The sequence below is a fragment of the Euprymna scolopes genome, chromosome 6 (assembly GCF_053919585.1).
Source record: "Euprymna scolopes isolate OS-2025 chromosome 6, ASM5391958v1, whole genome shotgun sequence".
NCBI lineage: Eukaryota > Metazoa > Mollusca > Cephalopoda > Sepiida > Sepiolidae > Euprymna > Euprymna scolopes.
The window spans coordinates 94,165,649-94,185,540 of NC_136487.1; the positions used below are offsets into that span (position 1 = coordinate 94,165,649).

Genomic DNA, 19,892 nt, shown 5'->3' on the forward strand with positions numbered 1-19,892 from the left:
TTAATTCCCGACACACAACATTTTCATGGTTTCTTTACAAATGAAAACGTCTTCATTTCATCTATGTCATCTGAGCATCTTTTGTTTTATCCATATTTACTTACTTTTGCTTCAAGTTGACGAACGTAGACAATATTGTTCACAATTTCAGGAAGGTTTTTGCCCTTGGGGACATTCTGGGAAGTAGAGTCAGTGCGAGATCTAAAATCCAACTGAATCTGTTTCATGTTCTGCATCAACTCAGCAAGCAGGCCTTCCCTGAAAAGAAAAGAAAACACTCATGTAACAAGGTCTAACATTTTGGATTAATTAGGTAAATTGGAAATAAGCAAATATGAAAATGACAAATTTGGATAATAAACTATTTTTTTAAAATTAAAACTCTTCTGAGTTGTTTAGTTTTTATTACAAAGTTTATTTTTAATAATAGGGAAAGATTTATTTTAAGAAAAAGGGAGGGGAATATATATATATATATATATATATATATATATATATATATATATATATATATATATAAACCAAACAACTCAGAAAAGTTTTAATTTTAAAAATAGTTTATCATCCGTTTTTTTACAGGTGCATATATACATAAAAGGTCAACTAGAAGTCAAAGTAACCAGGATATATTGAAATTCATCCTTTTCATATTGGCTTATTTCTGGAGTTCCTGAAACGTAATTGGTCAAACTATTTATAGTTAAAAATTAAAAAACAAATTCACACACACATTCATAATATATATATATATATATATATATATATATATATATATATATATATATATATATATATATATATATATATATAATAAATATATTACAATTGTTATTTTAAACCATTTTTCTTTTTCAAGGAAAGAATTTTAACATGATGATACTTAAAATTATTTATATATATATATTAGAAATATTCACCCGGCTTTGTCTGTGTGGAGATATGTTGTTTTTTAGGAAAAAATAATTTTAAGTATAGTCATGTTAAAATTCTTTTCTTGAAAAAAAATGGTTTAAAATAACAATTGTAATATATTTATTATTTTAAATCTTTAAAATATCAATAAAAATAATTGTTTAAAAGTTTAAATCTTTTTTAAATGTTTTCTTCACAATATTCCTTATTTATTCTTATCTTAGAAAATGAAAATAAAATCAATTTAAGAAAAATAAATTTCGTTTCTTTACAGTCTGATGAATTTTAGTAATTTTATGGAGCTAACCAATAATTGTCCCTAGTAATCACAGAGATAATCAAAGAAATATTTCAGTGGTTTCTTTAGATTCTGCAAAAAATGTAATCTTATTGAAACTTATTTGAATGTTTTAACTGTTAACATATCAATTTCTATAATATACAAATAAAAATTAACTTTTATATTTAAATGAATATAAAGGTTTCTTTTCTTTATCACACTTATATTACTATGAAAATGGCTCACAGTTACGTAAATCAATAATATAGGTATTTATTTCTTTCCCACCACGAGAAAATGAGACACTGGGATTGAAAAGGTTCACAAGGAGGGGCACTCTGACCTGCAAAAAATGCCTAGGCAGCCATGTCGGCAATCCCGGATAGGGTTGCCTCGAGTGATTAGCAATAAACTCTTCTCAACAAGAGAAGGCAAAGACGGAGGATGGACCTCCTAGAACTGCACAGGACCCACATTATTCTGCAATCAAATGGACACGGTCATTACAGGAATGGTTTAGACTCTGTTGATTTTGGAGTCGAGGGTAAATCTCCAGTTGACGAATATTACACAGAAACAACCCAAACATTTATTTGTATGCCTAATTGGCATAAGTATTTTTTAAACAGTTTATAATAGATTAATGTTTGGTGGTACTCATTTGTAATTTTATTGTCCTATTTCCTATATATATATATATATATATATATATATATATATATATATATATATATATATATATATGAATATATATAGTAGTTTCGTTGATGTTAACACTAATTAATTAAATTTATTTAATAGAAAAAAAAAGACAAATTACTAAAAACATTTTTTAAATAGCATGCTCATTAGTATTCAAGGGAGATAATTCAAATAAAAACTTATCAAAATCACAATAAATTTATGTTAAGGATATATTATATAAAAAGAATAGATTAATAGCCACCTGGTGGCAAATAATGTTTTACCTCATATATATATATAAAACTGTACTTATCCAGTAATACTCGGAAATCATGACTTTAATTTTTGTTTAGCTTTTTTTGTTGTTTATACTTTTAATAATGGCGTTTGTTCTGTTTGAATTGATATTTTCTTTCCTGAAAAAATTCTAATTTAATTTCAAAAGTGTTGAGACTTAGTTTAATTCAATGGTGGAATTGCTGGCGGTCATGTTACTAAACTTTAAAATATTTCTTTTTTGGTACAACAAAACTATGATCACATAATGCCATATAAAAATTTAAAAAATAAACTCTGGATAGTTTTTTTATACAAAGAAGATTTAATAAATTTAATGTTAATGTTTAATATTCATTAAATTTATATCGATTGAAAAGTGAACAGATTTGATTTTACAACAAATATCAGAAATCTATTATTGATATGATCTAAAATTTGATTAAAAAAAAAAATAAATAAAATGCTTCAGTATTAGAAAGTGTAGCAGTAATTCAAAGGAATAACAATATATCTTACTTCTGCGAAATCATTAAGTATAGATCTTACCTTTGTGACACCATTTCTTTGCTGATGTTTGGCCTCTTAATGAGGTCCTTGTAATGCTGGAATTCTCGAAGAAGCTTTTGAAAAAAAAAAAGTGACACAAATGATTAGTTATATCATAACTTTTTAACACTCTTACCTAGAAAAAAAATAGCACTTCTGATGACGTTTAATTTATCCCTAAATTTAATGTATTTTTAAAAAATTAGTTGTCTAAACTTTAATGGATATGAAAATAATGATGGCCATTTCTATTAGGTGGTTTATAAATATAGGTAGAGTGAGGGTCATTTATTTTATTCTTGCCTTTCCACAAAGTTTTTTTTTTCTCAATATGACTCCTGCAAAATTACTCATAAATTTAAGAGAAAGCGGCATCAACATCATAAGTTTTTTTTATCATACATTAAACAAATAAATAGAATTAGTCAATAAAATATTTTTTATGCTCACATTTATTTTCTTATATACAAAAACTATAGGGCAATATGATAAAATATAATTTAAAAAATGAATAATAGAAGATTGAAGAATGATCCTAGTTGTTTTGCTCTTAACATGGATGCATAAATATCTGAAGAATTTCTCATTTATAATATATAAATAATAACATCTGGTAGGCTTTTATGACGATTGTATAATAGAAAGTGTTCTTTCAATTTCAGCAATTGGCAGTCTTACAAAAAAAGATGATATTTTTAATATAAGACGCATAGCAGCTTTCTAAAAATGGACACTCTGGGTTGGGACAAAATAAAAATTGCCTAGGTTTCAAAGGATTTTTCTTCACTGTCTGAGAACAGAAAAGATAAAGTGCAGTATCAGAACAGATACTACACTACATTTATTTGTTAAAAAAATATAACATATATTTTGACAAATTGGGCACATTGCATTGAAATTTTGTACATAAAGGAAATTCTCACTACAAACAAAAATAAATGGAAAGTTTCTGTTACTTAACTGAGAACATGTTTGCTTCTTTTAGTTATAATTAATTTTTTTCTAGATTTCTCTGTAAATCTTTGTTAAATATGCACAATATAGTTGAGTGTGCAAAACAAAAATGTAAACAAAAACAAACACATTTTCCTAAGGTTTAATCAATTATTTTTTTTTTAAATAAATATATTAAAATGTAAGCATTATAATCTTGCTTTACCTCAATTTGAAAATAGTTAATTAAATTAATTTACAAAGAAATGTTTGCTTCTTTAAAATTAAAATAAGCATTAATTAGCAATACACATGAAAAATTGAAATGGCTTAAAATATTTCAATTAAGGAAGAATCTTTTTAAATTTTTTAAATCCAATTAAAATTAAGGAAGGAATGATTATTTTTATGTCTGGCATGTTTAGATATTTTTTCGTCTTTAAGACCATATGCGTTTTGTCACATTTTTTACACTACTTTTTCAGTAAAAATGTTATATCTTTGTTAAAACACAAGATAAAGCAATGAAATTTGCCATATAAGTGTATTTTGTGCAAAGAATCAGAATATGCTAGTGAAAGTCTCCAGAAATTAATGGTTTCCAAAGTGCAGTAAATACACATAAATATGCTACAAGTCCTTAAAAATGCCATGTATCCTTTAATAGAAAAGAAGTTAGAGACTTAAAAGTTGAATTGTAATGCATTTTATGTACAAAAAACTGAAATCTAAATCTAGGACTATTTAAAAATGAATATATTACATTTCTTTGGTATTATTGTAGATTAATACCTTCCATTACCTCCTCCCCCTGACCACCTCTCCAAAATATGCAATTCTACCTTTGTAGACAATTACGTGTGAACACCTTGAAAAACTTTAATGAAAGATAAACAAAAACTGTTTTAGAATTTAATGTAAAATGATTCTTCATTTTAAGCCATTCTAATGTTTTAGGGCAGTTAACCCATTTTTTTCTATAGGAGATAAATCCTGGATATTTTTTTTTTCTAAAAGGTGATTATATGTGGTTTTAAGAGGGTATTTGCGCAATTATAAGAGGGTGGGGAGGTTGCCACTCTGACTTTGGGTTAATGATAAGACTAAGGAAATTATGTGTGAACCTCCTAAAGACTTGATAGAAATAAAACAAAAATAATTTTAGAATTTAGAGTGGGGGGTTGGTGTCACATAAATTTAATTGAATGTAAAATAATTCACCATTTCAACCATTCTAGCGTTTTAGGACAGTTGACCAATTTATTTTTTATGGGAGATAAATCATGTGAACTTTTCTTTAAGAAAAGATCTTTTTTTTTATGTTTTTTTGACGCTGATATGTAGCTTACAGAGAAATTTTGTTTGGTGGGGAGCTTGGACATAGCGCTATTGTTAGGACTAAAATGGATTTAGGAGGAGGTTTGCCATTCATACCTAGGGTTAGAGGTAGGATTAAGGGAGTTTTTTTGTTCTTGTTGTTAAGAGGGCGTTTGGCACCCATTGTTAAACTTTACAAGAATCACGACAGACAAAAATTAATATTATTTAAAATAAGTGACGTCACTCTAACAGAAAACGTGACGTTTGGAAAAGTATCAAGTATTTTTTGCCGACTCAAATAAATATCAAAAAATATATTTTTGCTAAAGCTGACAAATTTTGAATGAATTTGATTTATGAATTTAAATATCGATTTTGCATTTTTTTTTTTTTTTGATAATCGGGTAGATTACTTTCCATTCGATGATAATCTGTTGAAAACATTGTAAAAAATAGATGAAATTTTTAAAAATATGGGGTAGGCAGGTACTGCTCATACACGTGAACCAAAAAAATCATATTTCACATTTTTAGTTGTTCAAAGCAAAACAAAATATTTTTATAATTTGACCACAATTTAAAATAAATTTGATCTGAAATACAAATCAACAACAAAAAATAATGTCTGTTTACAGCCGTACTATTGCTGTTGCTAATGATGACTAATACTACATTCAAATTCAAAACGATTTTTTCCAGGTATCATGATTTTAAATTGCTAGCTACCACAAGAGAAAACAATTATACTTTTAATGGATAAAAACAGTAAAAAGATTGTTTTATCTAACAGTGAGTGTCCAAAATTTTCAATACTCATGTTGAAATCTTTTTTTAACACAACAAAAAAACGAGTGGTCAAAAGTATTTTGAACACCCCAAACTATTATAAATGACCTCTCTTCAAGTTCATGACAAAATTCTGAATACAAATGTGGTACAAGGATTTACAAATCGGGGGGGGGGGGATTTACAAAATCTTACCAAAAACGCTGTTTTATGATGTTCACATTTTTATCATTTTATTTGCTTAAAACTCTAAAAACATATAATGTATGTTAATTAATTTCAAAGTACATTCATTTCTAAACAAAATAATGGTATTTTAAGGACTTAAAGTGCTTTGGTTTTTAAAATATAACTATTTTAGCAGAAACCCTTTGAAATCTGTGATTATCCAAAGCGTTTTATCGTTCATGTGTATTGCTACATTAATTAATTAATTATTATATAATGAATTTTTTTTAAATTGAGAAAAGAAAAGTTTTATAATATAACCGAAAAATATTAATAAATTGTTTGTCAACAATAAACTTATTTACTGTTAGGTATCCAATTAATGTTCTAAAAGTGAATACAAAAATATCTGGCCAAAAAACTCTTCAGGGTTAAGAAAAAAGAAATATCAAGTGGGTCAAATTCTTTGGGGTAGAATTATTCTCTAGCAGCAAATTTGACAGAAATGCATGTAAAATCCTATCACATGAAAAGAAATTTATTTATCAGTTTAACAATGTGCACTGTTTTTTATAACTTATCACCAAGATACAAAAAAAATAACATATCAGGGTTTTATTGATTTTATTGCAGCACTAAAAAAAAAGATTTTTTAACATACCTTTAGTATATTTACATTTTAACCTCATGAATCAGTGTTGGTCTTTTTAGGAAAAATAAGAAATACCTTGAATATGAGAAATTTTTAATATAAATAATCTTAAATCAATACCATTTAATGAATTTTTCCAAGATGCAAGTTGCATAGGTGATTATTTTTGATGTCATTGTGCTTTCAAGCACTTTTGTAATTATAATTGGTGATTGCATCAAAATCAGGAATTCAGCACAGAATCTGTAATTGTATCAGAATTTGGAAAAATATTAAAATTGTTCCATAGTGATAGTATGAATTACTTCCAACTTACCTGCTGTAGATTTCTTTTTGCATTTTGCAATCGCTTTTTTAAAACATCTGAAACCTTCTGTTCAGCAGGAACAAGTGCTCGATTAAACTGCACAACGGCAGATTCCCACAAAGGCTTTGTATATGGGTTATAAAGAATCGGGTTCAAGCCTGTGAAAGGGTTAAATGCATCTGATATGTTAAGCTCTTGCATTTCCTGAGAAGTCAGTAATCGACTCATTTGCTCATGGACCCAACGAACTGACTGTACCTAGAAATAATGGTCAAAAGTTGGCAGTTATGAAAATGTGCATCAGTGGATTATTAATTTTTGTTTTTTAAATCAGACATTTTGATTTATGATCAAACATAGTTTTATATGAAATTAATTTCATTACCGATACTAGCTTGATTTAATCTTCCTTTGAAATCATCAGACCTAAATTTGTCTTTTTTATGCTTATCTGTATTTTTATTTATCAGAAATTTCCCTAAGAGTAAAGGTAAATAGATATGTAAAACTAACAAATCTTTTCTATACTCTCCAAATTTAATCTTCCTCTGAGGTTATCTTTAAGACTCACATTACACATTCATCGTATCATACTCATATCATTTCTCTCCATGCAACATATGTCCTCAACCCATACTGACCAGAATATTACAAAATCATATCTCCTCATGTTTAACAAGTGATAATATTTCTACAGAATATTACAAAATCGTATCTCCTCATGTTTAACAAGTGATAATATTTCTACAGATTATTACAATCCATATCTCCACATGTTTAACAAGTGATAATATTTCTACATAAGATTACAATCCATATCTCCACATGTTTAACGATTGATATTTCTACAGAATATTACAAACCATATCTCCACATGTTTAACAATTGATAATATTTCTACAGAATATTACAAAACCGTATCTCCACATGTTTAACAAGTGATAATATTTCTACAGAATATTACAAACCATATCTCCACATGTTTAACGATTGATATTTCTACAGAATATTACAAAACCATATCTCCACATGTTTAACAAGTGATAATATTTCTACAGAAGATTACAAACCATACCTCCACTTGTTTAACAATTGATAATATTTCTACAGAATGTTACAAAACCATATCTCCACATGTTTAACAATTGATAATATTTCTACAGAATATTACAAACCGTATCTCCACATGTTTAACAAGTGATAATATTTCTACAAAAGATTACAAACCATACCTCCACTTGTTTAACAATTGATAATATTTCTACAGAATATTACAAAACCATATCTCCACATGTTATACAATTGATAATATTTCTACAGAATATTACAAAATCATATCTCCACATGTTTAACAAGTGATAATATTTCTAGAGAATATTACAAAACCATATCTCCACATGTTTAACAATTGATAATATTTTTACAGAATATTACAAAACCATATATCCACATGTTTAACAATTGATATTTCTACAGAAGATTACAAACCGTATCTCCACATGTTTAACAATTGATAATATTTCTACAGAAGATTACAAACCGTATCTCCACATGTTTAACAATTGATAATATTTCTACAGAAGATTACAAACCATATCTCCTCATGTTTAACAATTGATAATATTTTTACAGAATATTACAAAACCATATCTCCACATGTTTAACAAGTGATAATACTTTTACAGAAGATTACAAACCATATCACTACATGTTTAACAATTAATAATATTTCTACAGAAGATTACAAACCATATCTCCACATATTTTAACAATTAATAATATTTCTACAGAAGATTACAAACCGTATCTCCACATATTTTAACCATTGATCTAAGCACAAATAAGTGGTGGTTTACCTCTTCGATTCTCTGGGCCAGCTGCTGTAGATGCTTTGGTACAAATTTGTTACTCTTCCAAGGATGGCGAGCATAGCGTTTCCATATGTGGAGTGTTAGAGACTCACAAGTACTTATCCACGTTTCACACACACAGATTGCGGAACGAAGAGCTTCATGGACGTTCATGTAAGGTCCATACCAAATGTCCACTTGGGAAAGTGTCTTCTTTACATAATGGCCAATGGAAGAAGCTGAAAGGAAATGGACAACAATTTTAGATTAAATTTTAATTAAAGTTGAAATAAATAAAGTTATTTATATCAGTTCTTAAAATTAAAACAACGAATATTTTAGAGATAATGCACAATATTTCTAAAATGATTTGGAATATTTTATTTTATATTATAATTTAAGTAATTCCAAAATGTTTCCGTATTGGCACACCTCATAAGATTACATACAGACGTTTTTAAAAAATCAAATTTTAGTATTATTTAAAAAACGATATATATATATATATATAACTACTTCATTTATTCACATAAATTTAATATACAAAAGTATAGATTTATGCGTAAATTTTAAGTATTTACTTCAAAAGTGCTCAATACATAGGTAGAGCTAGTTAGTTATATATATATAATGTTAAATGTCCAGGTATGCTTCTAGAATAGTGATTTAAAGCTTATGAGGGTTTTTGAAGCATGAAAACGATGTTACAGGAAACAGAATTTCTTATTATATAACTTTATGCCACTCTGTAAGATCAATAATGATAGTAATAATTATAATAATTGATAGCATATAATAATTTAACTAACTAAATAAAGTAGAAATAACATGATAGTAAATTAAAAAACAAAGGGAAATACTAAACGATAAATAAAATAAAGCACAGAAAAAGGTAAATATTAAAATAATAATCATCAAGATAATAAAATAAAAGAGACATATATATTATAAAATTAATGAATAATTATAAAAATGTAACAGAATACTATAACCATAGAATTAGAGAAATCTATATATATAAAAGCGAAAATGTGTGTGTATGTATGTATGTGTGTGTGTTTGTATGTCTCGCAAAAACTTTTGACAGAGGCAATAGATTTTCACGAGATTGGTATCATTTTGAAGCCCGATATCTTGGACAACAAATATCAAAAACATTAATTCCTTCACCCTAAAATGACCAGTTTTGTACAGGGAGGGTGTAGCAAAAAATCGTTCCTTCATTTTCCCCTTTTCTACGACTACTGTGACAATGACGTCATGTTTGACCTAGAAAACGTTGATGTTAGTTCAACTTGTTGTTTTTTTAAACGTTTCATTTCATCAGTTCTTAGTTGTTTGTCTCTTTGGTGTATGTGTAACGCGTTGGATTTTTTTTTCCGCCTTAGTTTCGAGGCTTCGGGTTCAAGCCTACCTCCCGACCAAAACTTTTTTTTTCTTCTTTTACACCTCTAAACACTCGGGCAATGTTTTTTTTTTCTTTTAATTTAAACAGGGTTATTACTTCACCTATTCTTCAGTTTACACCCCGTACACACACAGCATTGTTATCTTAAAATTGCAGGTTCGATCTGACAGGGTTATTTATGCCATTTTTTTTTTTTTTTTTGCTTTTCACTGTTTTTTTTTTTTTAGTTTTTTTTTTTTTTTTAGTTTTTCCGATTTTTTTAACATCGTTTTTTATAATATTTAAACAGGGTTATTACTTACCCCCCCCTCCTTCCCCCATACACACACCTACAAACACCCGGGCAACGCTGGGTACCCTTGCTAGTTATATATATAACTCATTTCAAATCATTAGCGTCTCACAGAGTGAAACGAAGACAGTCTAAATATGCATTCTTAAGTCATAAATAACAATATAACATCTTTATGCTAAAAAATATGGTAAATGTATAAATATAACACATCCTTTGAATACATTATTATATCCTTATTCTGCAAATTAATAACAGTCAGCCACGTGCGAATTTCCGCACACTAGCCGAGCTATAAATAAATAAGATTTCACATTATTGGCCCTAAATACAAATACACATGCAATTCCATCATCAGTAATTAAGTTGTATTTAGATAATACTAAGTTGCAATTGAGTCTCAAACAACCATATAGACAATGCTCGTAAACACAATACTTCTTCCCAAAGGGACTATTTGAGACAAAAATACTTGAAACTGTAATATATTGTTTTCATATAAATAATTTTATTGATTTCATTTCAACATACTGCAACAAACTATATATATATATATATATATATATATATATATATATATAATTCGAGGTTAAGAATATCGAAAGATAAAAACCAATGCATTTAACAAAGTTTATACAACAGTTATCAATAATACATAGAGCAAGGTATACTTTTATTTATATTCAATTAGACACATTTTTTAATGTCACTACATAATCATAACACCATTTTTGTCAATTAGTTACAAATAACTAACAACTTGTCATATATATATATTAAAGGCTGAGCAATATAAACTGGAGCAATTTCAATGAAGATGTGGAATCAGTGGCTAGCAGTGGCTAGCAGGAAGGATCATAGCAGGCATTCTGACTGCATTCACACGACAAAGTTTTTTGAAAAGCTGTAAAGAAATGTATAGCAAAGCAATATGAACCTTGGCAAGGAAAACAGGTATTGGAGTAGCAAGTATGAACAAAGGCACTGAATATGGATCTTCACTACTCCTTATATGATAGTCACAAAGACCAACTAATTACCATCACAACCCAAGAGAGCCACCTTACAAAAGCCTGAAAGCTGTTCAACAAGGTCAAACACCTAATTAAGCTAAAGATACTTTGGTTCTTTTCAGGACTAGTTAAACAATGCCTAAAACAGCCTACTGTCTGCAAGAAATTCTGTGGGGAGAGCCATACGTGTAGCAGTAAAACTTCATGTTACACCTCTGTGAAAACCTGGAAATGACTTACAATTTCACTAGTTCTAATATCTGACCCCCCCCCACACACACACCTCCTCAAATTGGCTGACTGATGGCTAGAATCAAATTAGTGTTCAGGCCACATGTTTCACCTGGATGCTGTGGTGGAGTCTAAGTCCAACTTCTTCTAGTGAACAGTGTTTGTAAAAAAGAATCTCTATGAGATGTGCTTTAATATGATAGCATGTGTATTTATTTTCTGTGCCACGCTTACATTTGGATCGTTTAATTATTATGTACTTCCAGTTCTTGTCATAAATAATTTTACCAAGAATTCTTCATAAGTTTTGGTTCCGGATTTGGTTATAACTGATGGCACTCCAGTAATCTCTCTTTTTTTTCTAAATAATTTTATCAAGAATTCTTCATAAGTTTTGGTTTCGGTTATGGCTGAAGGAACTCAAGTTATATATATATATATATATATATATATATATATATATATGTATATATATATATATATATATATATACATATATTTTTTTCATAAGCTTTTATTTCGGATTCGATTCAAGCTAATGCACCCAAGTCATATGGATATATTTTTTTTTATTTTTGAAATCGCAACTTTATAATATATAAAAATCGCTAGAACATTAACTCTATAATAATATATATGGAATCTGCAAGAATTAAAATATTATATTTAAGTCTACTTTACAACTGGACTTTGCTGGACATTCATGCTAGCTTAGATAAATACTTTTGCAGTTTTAACAAAAAAAGCTACAATAATATCAGAGTGTCTCCATTTACACCAAACATCTACAGAATGCCAACATCAACATATCACATATAAATGAGTCCCCTGTTGAATTTCTACAGATCCCGCTAGTACATCAATTATTGCTCAAGATATTTTTTTTTCAAAAAAATGTCAAATTTATCTTGAATATCCTGTAAAGGAACTAGAAAATGAAAAATGAAGCTAGTAAACTAACCGATAATATCCATAAGGTGTTTCATCCTCTTCTCTGGATAGGGACGTATGAACTCTGTCTGTTTCCACAAATCATTCAAGACATCAAGAGTCACCTCAATCAGTTCAAGGACATCTTGCATTGACAAACAATCAAGTCCACTGCCATAGTCTTTTGAAATTGGTTGGAACAATTCTTGAAAGTGTTTGGCTCTCTCACGTATATCTGTACTCTGTCCATTTATGGCAACTTCACTCCAAAACTGGAATTCATCAGCTGGTGTCAGAATACCTACATTGAACAAAAAATGCAATTCCTTACTTTTATAGAACTCAATACACAATCCAGGTTACTTATATGCAGTCTTTTTTTTTTTTTTTTTTTTTTTCAAATAATGTAAAGAGAAGGATTGCATTAGCCTTTGGCAGAATCATCTTCATCACATTTTACATGTTGGCATGTGTTAGACAGATTTTATACTGTCCAGAATTAATCTTCCTCTAAGGTCATCAAAACTAAATCTACCTTTAAGACTCACATCTGTATTCAAAAATAACTCTTTGAAAAATATGGTCAGTAAAACCTATCTGGTCACTGTAAAATAAATACTATCTTTAAAAAAAGGGGGGCACGGTCCTTAAACTGCAGTGCGCCTCCCGAGGCAGGGGGGGAGGTTCACCTCAAACACACAAGAATGGAATAAATCCGAGAAAGTAGAATCTCCACTCCCGTTGCACCTACTCTCCTGCCAGATCTGGAATCTCCCCAGCACTGAAAAATGAAGGTCATTTTGTAGTTTCCAGCTTCACGCGCACACAAGATTTTGCGAGAATGCATGTAATAAAATGCATGCCGCCATCTTTGTTTTTCCTTTTCTCGGCCTGAACTCACTCGCTCCACACCCATGGTAAGACTTCTGTTTTTCTTAGCTTCTGATCACAGATAACCTCTTGGAAATGGCATTATCAAGGTTATCAAAATAAGTATGCAGTCAGAAAAAGGTCCTGAAAGCAATGTATATCGAGCATTCAAAGAAAAATTTATTGATGAAAGACCTTGTGGTAGGCCTCCAAAGTGTTGGATAAATCAGATCTGCAGTGATGCATAGTGAGAAGTTCTCTAAAATGTGTTGTTTATGGACATTTTAAACTTTAGTCGTTGATATGAACAATTTGCTGGCATTCACTTCCCCTATTTCCAGTTAGGTTTTAGATTTGAAGGTTGAGACCTTAAAGACCAGATAATCATGATCATAACTTCTAACAACGCAACAGCAATCATTTGTCAGCAAAGTTAATGCCACTTATATAGGCTTGTTCATTATGGTTCCAGCACCAAAATAATTTCCATTTAGGGAATTTGTTCACTCTCCATCTGGTTCATAAATTAAAATCCAAATATTTGAATTTTGGTCCTAGGTTATCTGACCAAACTGCCTAGTACTTTTTTTTTTTTTTTTACACGGTGGTCACCACTTATCAAGGCCCGGAAGCCACTCAGGGATAAGGATTATTGCAAGTACAGTATGTTAGTGTGGAGATTTGATGAAGTGTTTACTTAAGGGGGCGGTTCATTAGGAATTTGTTAACGTTGGACTTGAAGAAATCCAAGTTGTAGTCAGGTTGGAAGCAGGCAGACGGAATAGAGTTCCACAGGCATGCAGTTCTAAGAAAGAAGCTTTGTTCATGGAATCCACGTTTTGATTTAGGCACAGATAAAGAGTGGGGGAAATTTTTAACAGTGGATTCAGCTAGACGGGTGTTTTTCGTGAAAGATTGGCGAGGAGGGACCAGAGATTGGAGTTCTGACGAGCACCTGCCATGGAAATAATGATAAAACAAGGATAGGCTCACAACGTCTCTTCTGTGGGAGAGAGGTTGCAGGGTAGAGAAAAGGGCATCCCCCACTAAGCCACAAAGTCTATTTTGTACTCTGTCATGGCAGGATAGGCCGTTTTTAGCAGCTCCTGCCCAGATATGGCAGCAGTATTCCATCCTTGGACGTACTTGGCTTTTATATAGATAGAGAATTGCATCAGTAGTGAGATATCTTCTGGAGCAGTAGAAGGATCCCACCATCTTTCCATCGACCTTGGCAACAGACTTGATGTACATGTTCCATTTCAGATCAGGAGTAAAGGTCAAACCCAGAAGCTTGTCAAAACACAGGGCCTCTCCCAGACGAGAGCCATCCATCCCAATTGATGCCAGATGGGGATCAGAGCGTTGATGATGTAAGGATAGGAGTTTGGTTTTAGATGCATTAAAGGTAACCAGCCATCTCTTCCCCCACTGAACAACGCGCTCGAGATCAGAGGAGAGAGAATCAGAGAGAACTTTGTCATTTACAGCCTTTGATGTGTTGCCGTAGATGGTCGTGTCATCAGCATACATGTCAATGAATGATTTAAGTATGTGTTTAGGGAGGTCATTGATGTAGATCAGGAAGAGAGTTTGGCCCAGGATTGACCTTGAGGGACTCCAGCATTAATACTGCAGGCCTCTGATTTTTGGCCATCTACCACTACTCTTATGAGCCTATCGGAGAGAAATGATTTAATGATTGAGAAAACACTTCCAGTAATACCGTAGCTGGAAATCTTGTGAAGTAGACCCTTATGCCATACCTTGTCAAAGGCCTTTGATATGTCAAGAGCAATTGCCCTAGAAAGGAAGCCTTTGTCAAGAGATTCACTAATCCTGTGAGATATAACCGTTAGCACATCTGCGGTAGATCTTGCAGAACGGAAACCATATTGTGTGTCACTAAGAAGGTTGTTTCTGCTGAGGTGGTTGACTATTTCTCTATTAAATATGGATTCCAGCAACTTACACACAGGAGACTTATTAGTCTGTACTGAGAGGGAGATGACTTATCACCTGAATTCTTAAATACAGGACAAACTGATGAGGTTTTCCAGGGAGTCGGAAAGCACTTCTTTTTAAGGCAGCGCTTAAACAGTTTCGTAAGTATGGGAGCAAGTTCTGGTTGAAGCTTTTTTAACACTATAATTGGGATGCCGTCAGGGCCAGTTGCTTTACTGGAATCAAGGTTCTTGATTAGCTTGGCGACTTCATGCATGGATATTTGTATATTACCTAGCGTGTTCTGTGTTATAGGAGGAAATATGGGGAGTTGATGGCCTTCGTCGCATAGGGTAGAATTAGCTGCAAAGTTCTTTGCAAATAGTTTGGCCTTGTCTGATGCTGACGAGATGACCTCTGGTTCATTGATAATGGTTGGGATAGAACGCACACTTCTGTTCAGGATCCTATTTGTTATTTGCCAAAATTGGTGGGAACCAAGCCGCTAATCAGCTACCTTGGATTTAACAGGCTGGGCATATAGCTCTCTTGCATTTTTTATTACTCTTTTATAGTGTTTGCTGGCAGTCCTGAAAGCAGCTTTAGTCTCAGTGCATCTATTACGTTGGTAGTTATGGAAAAAGTGATTTCTGTGCGCGATAGCAGCAGCACATTCTGGGGGAGAACAATGGCTGGCTGTTAGGTTTTTGTTGGAATTTTTTAGATGGTATGAATTGGTCTATGCCTACAATTAAACATTCGGTCAGATCTGATACTATAGAGGACACTTCCTTTTTAAACATGGAGTGCAGAGGTAAATCAGATATGAATGTACGAAAGCTATCCCAGTCAGCCATAGAGTATCAGTATACAGTACGGTGGAGGGATACATCTGGGGACTTATTACATTTCGTTTTTATCTTAACTGATACGACGGAGTGGTCGGAGGATCCTTGAGGAGAATGAACGGAACATGAACATAGCTCAGGGGAAGTTGAGAGAAAAAGGTCTAGGAGGCTTGCATATTGACCGAGTGTATCGGGCACATGGGTGGGTTCGCGAACAATCTGAGTGAGGTCATAAGCAATGGCAAAATCATGACAAAACCTCCCCTCATCGTCTGTCTTATTTGAATGGGTCAGCCATTCCACGTTATGGATGTTGAAGTCACCACAGATGTGGATGTTAGCCGAGGGATATTCAGACAGGATGTGGTCTATTTTCTCAGATATGTTCTTAAAGATAGTAACTCCGCTGTTGTGGGGCCAATAGAGGGCAAATATAAATGCAGTGGTGTTAGCAAGTGCAACCCAGAAGCACATATAGGGTAAATTAGGATCTTCTCCACTGTCTTAGTTGTATGCTGCTTTTCTTGGACATAAAAGAAAGAAATAAAAGGACACAGTAAGTACAAAACTTGAGGAGAATGAAAAGTCATATCTCAACAGGCGAGTTGGTATTTTATTTCCACATGTTAAGTACAGAATTAATAAACTTGACTCTTTAAAAAAATTTATGACCATTTTGTTCTGAATAGAAATCAATGTAAAATGTGACCACAATGCATAAGTTATTCATTCACAAAACAAAGATGGCTGTAACATAATTTCATTTGAAAATTATTTCTGCTTTTATCAGGGCTTATAAAAATACTTGCATTCTGTCTGTAAAAAAAAAAAAAAAAAAAATCTTCCAAATGAGATGCTACTTTATGTAAATATTTGGTGCTACCAGATCAGATTGTCTGAAGATATTGGCTTCCTAACCTAAAAAACACCAAGCATTGATATTATTGTATTTTTTTCCTTTCCCTTTGTAAAACTTAATCATGTTCTGTGAAGTCAAAAACAAAGACTACAATTTTTCTTTACAAAACGGTCAAACCAAACACCACGAAAAAATATAAACAACTTAAAGAAGCATAAATACTTTTCCAAAATGACTGAATTCGCCATCAAATAACCCAAAAGGGTTTATATGCAGTAAAATAAACAACCAACCAAAATTGTGTATAACTTACCTCCACAATGGTTTTCACTCAGGATCTCTGTCTCCTGGCTAGAATTAACTGGAGCCAGTTTCCTTACAGCATTGCCCAAACCCATTTCAAGGTCAGAGAGCAAATTATTTAACTGGGGATCAACTTTTTGGCTCCATTCCGAGCCCTCCAAGAAGAGTGGTGCATAAATCTTTTGGATAACATGATACAGAGTGCTGACTGGAGAGTCAAGCATGGATGACACACATACATTTTGGTGGATGTTGTCTGGAGTGATGACGTCAGGACGTAGTTTGAAGAAAACTAAAACATTGTTCGTAGAAGGTCCAATCTGAGTGGAATAAAGAAAACATGTTCATGTCATCATATTTGATTTAACATTGATTTTACATGTTTTGGGGTGATTTAAAAAACTTCTGACGAACAAAAAAGAAATTATAATTTTTTTTTCAAAAGAAGTTCTTGACAGTTTTTACATTAGACAACAAAATGAAAAAGTGGTCAAAAAACAATTATATAACAAATAAATATAAAGAAGAAATATTACTAACGGCAAGATAAATTACTTTTCTACCTAATTGGATAAGTTTTTAGTGTTTTAACTTATTTTAAAGCGTTTATTGGGTTCAAAAACAATAGTGTAGAACAAGAAAAAATGGTAGACATCTGACCATCACATCTTTCAAATTTCAATAATCACTCAAAAATCAAAAATCAAACAAAATATAAGTAGAAATCCACACTATGAATTTATTGGGTGGATTTCTAGCAGTATTTGGTTTTATTTTTCAGCAATTATTCAGACTTCAAAGATATGATCCGATTTTTTTTCTTTTGTTTTCACATAACACTCAATACTATTTGTCTTTCAAACTGAATAAACGCTATAAAATAAGTTAAAACACTAAAACTTATTTAAGTAGGTAGAAGAGTAACCTAGTTTGGCTTTGATAGGATTTATTCTTTATAAATTTGCTTTTGCTTATTTTTCATTCTGTTTATTGTAAAAATCGCTCAAAGTTTTTTTTTTAATCATTGTGAATAAATAATATACCAAGACCAAGACAAACACTTTGATTAACAATAAACTAAAATCAGACATCCCAAATTATTTTCATTTCATCTAAAAACTATAATGTAGTTCTTTATAAAAAAACAATGATACCAAATTTATTTTGTAGTACAATTAGCAATTAGCTGTGCCAAATTTGTTGGAAATTGAAAAATTTACCATCTTGTATGCTATTGGCAGAGAAGCAAAATTTCAGTGTTAAACTAAAAACACTGGTTTCAAACAAGTGAAAAATCCTAATGTATCATGTCATCTGTGGTAAATGAAAATTAATGGATGCAATAGATCAGGCCAGCCTAAAGATTGAGCAAAGGATAGAAAATGTACAATTCAGTTTAGATGACTATTGTAATTTTTTGCTTTGCTCAGGATTCCCCACTTATCCAGACCAAGAGTCACTTGAGGATCACAGTTAATGAAATGGATGGATTGTCGGTTGAATGATGAAAACTATTATAAAAGGATTGAAAATGCTGAATTGGATGAACAAAGTTTGATTACTCATGGGAACGGTTTATAACCAAGTATTTGAAGACAACCACATTGTGGTCTGCAAGGAAGCAATCCCATAGGAATGTTTCACAGTCAGGAAGTTTTTGGAAAGAAACTGTTCTTAGGAATTCCACCGGATGTTAGGCACAGAGAAGAAAAAGGAATGGTTTATTTCAGTTGCTGTAAGAAGTTCTTGCTATAAATGTCTAACATGGAGGAGAGAGTTGAGCTCAGTAATGATTCATTGCTTGCCAATTTTGCTTGCTATTTCATAAATTTCCTCCTACCAGAACTGTCTGCTGAGTTCCAGCTCCTGTCACTGCAGTGTTGCATCCTTGTGACTGATTTACAAATACTTCTGCAGAATGCTTTAATTACACTTGTAACCCCTCAATGAAATAGCAATAAAATTCCATCCTTTCATTGTAGAGGTACGTAAATGCTGGAAGATTATCTACTTTAATAACTTCTCATCTTGAAATGCTTGCTTTTGAAATTCCAGTTATGTTGCCTGTTTCCATGATTGTATCAACATGCAAAAATATAAATGCAATGTGAACAAACATGTTGTTGCTCAGATTGTCCCCCTCCTATAAATCTGGTGTCTAACACAGTAGCTTCTTACACTTCAGTGCCAATATGCCTTGTTTGAGATGCACAAAAGCAAAATAAAATAACAATAACAACAATCAAAAAAGAAAACAAGGTAGCCATACTCTGCAAAATGAATCTGGCCACATGTGTAGAATTAGTAACAAACAACTCCTTAAACAGCTTAGATCCTCCCAACGTAACCAAAAATCACATCAAATGTTAAAGACATTGTGAAAAGATTCTAAATGATTTTAAACATTTTCTTGCAACGTTGGCAATGCATGACTCTAAAGAAAGATCTAAAGACCTATAGAGAAGCACGATTCATAT

The 19,892-nt window shown here is 31.3% G+C and overlaps 1 protein-coding gene across 1 annotated transcript in view; it reads right to left on the bottom strand.

The window, feature by feature from the left end:
* Positions 1-19,892, bottom strand: part of LOC145277804 (cytoplasmic dynein 2 heavy chain 1-like) — a 253,964-nt gene that overhangs the window by 218,777 nt on the left and 15,295 nt on the right. Inside the window, exons 3-8 of the mRNA XM_080129659.1 lie at positions 17,426-17,735; positions 12,623-12,892; positions 8,724-8,956; positions 6,877-7,125; positions 2,702-2,775; positions 105-258 (exon numbers count right to left, since the gene is read on the bottom strand). Of these exons, the coding sequence (XP_079985785.1) occupies positions 105-258; positions 2,702-2,775; positions 6,877-7,125; positions 8,724-8,956; positions 12,623-12,892; positions 17,426-17,735 (1,290 nt within the window). The remainder of the gene's footprint in view (positions 1-104; positions 259-2,701; positions 2,776-6,876; positions 7,126-8,723; positions 8,957-12,622; positions 12,893-17,425; positions 17,736-19,892) is intronic.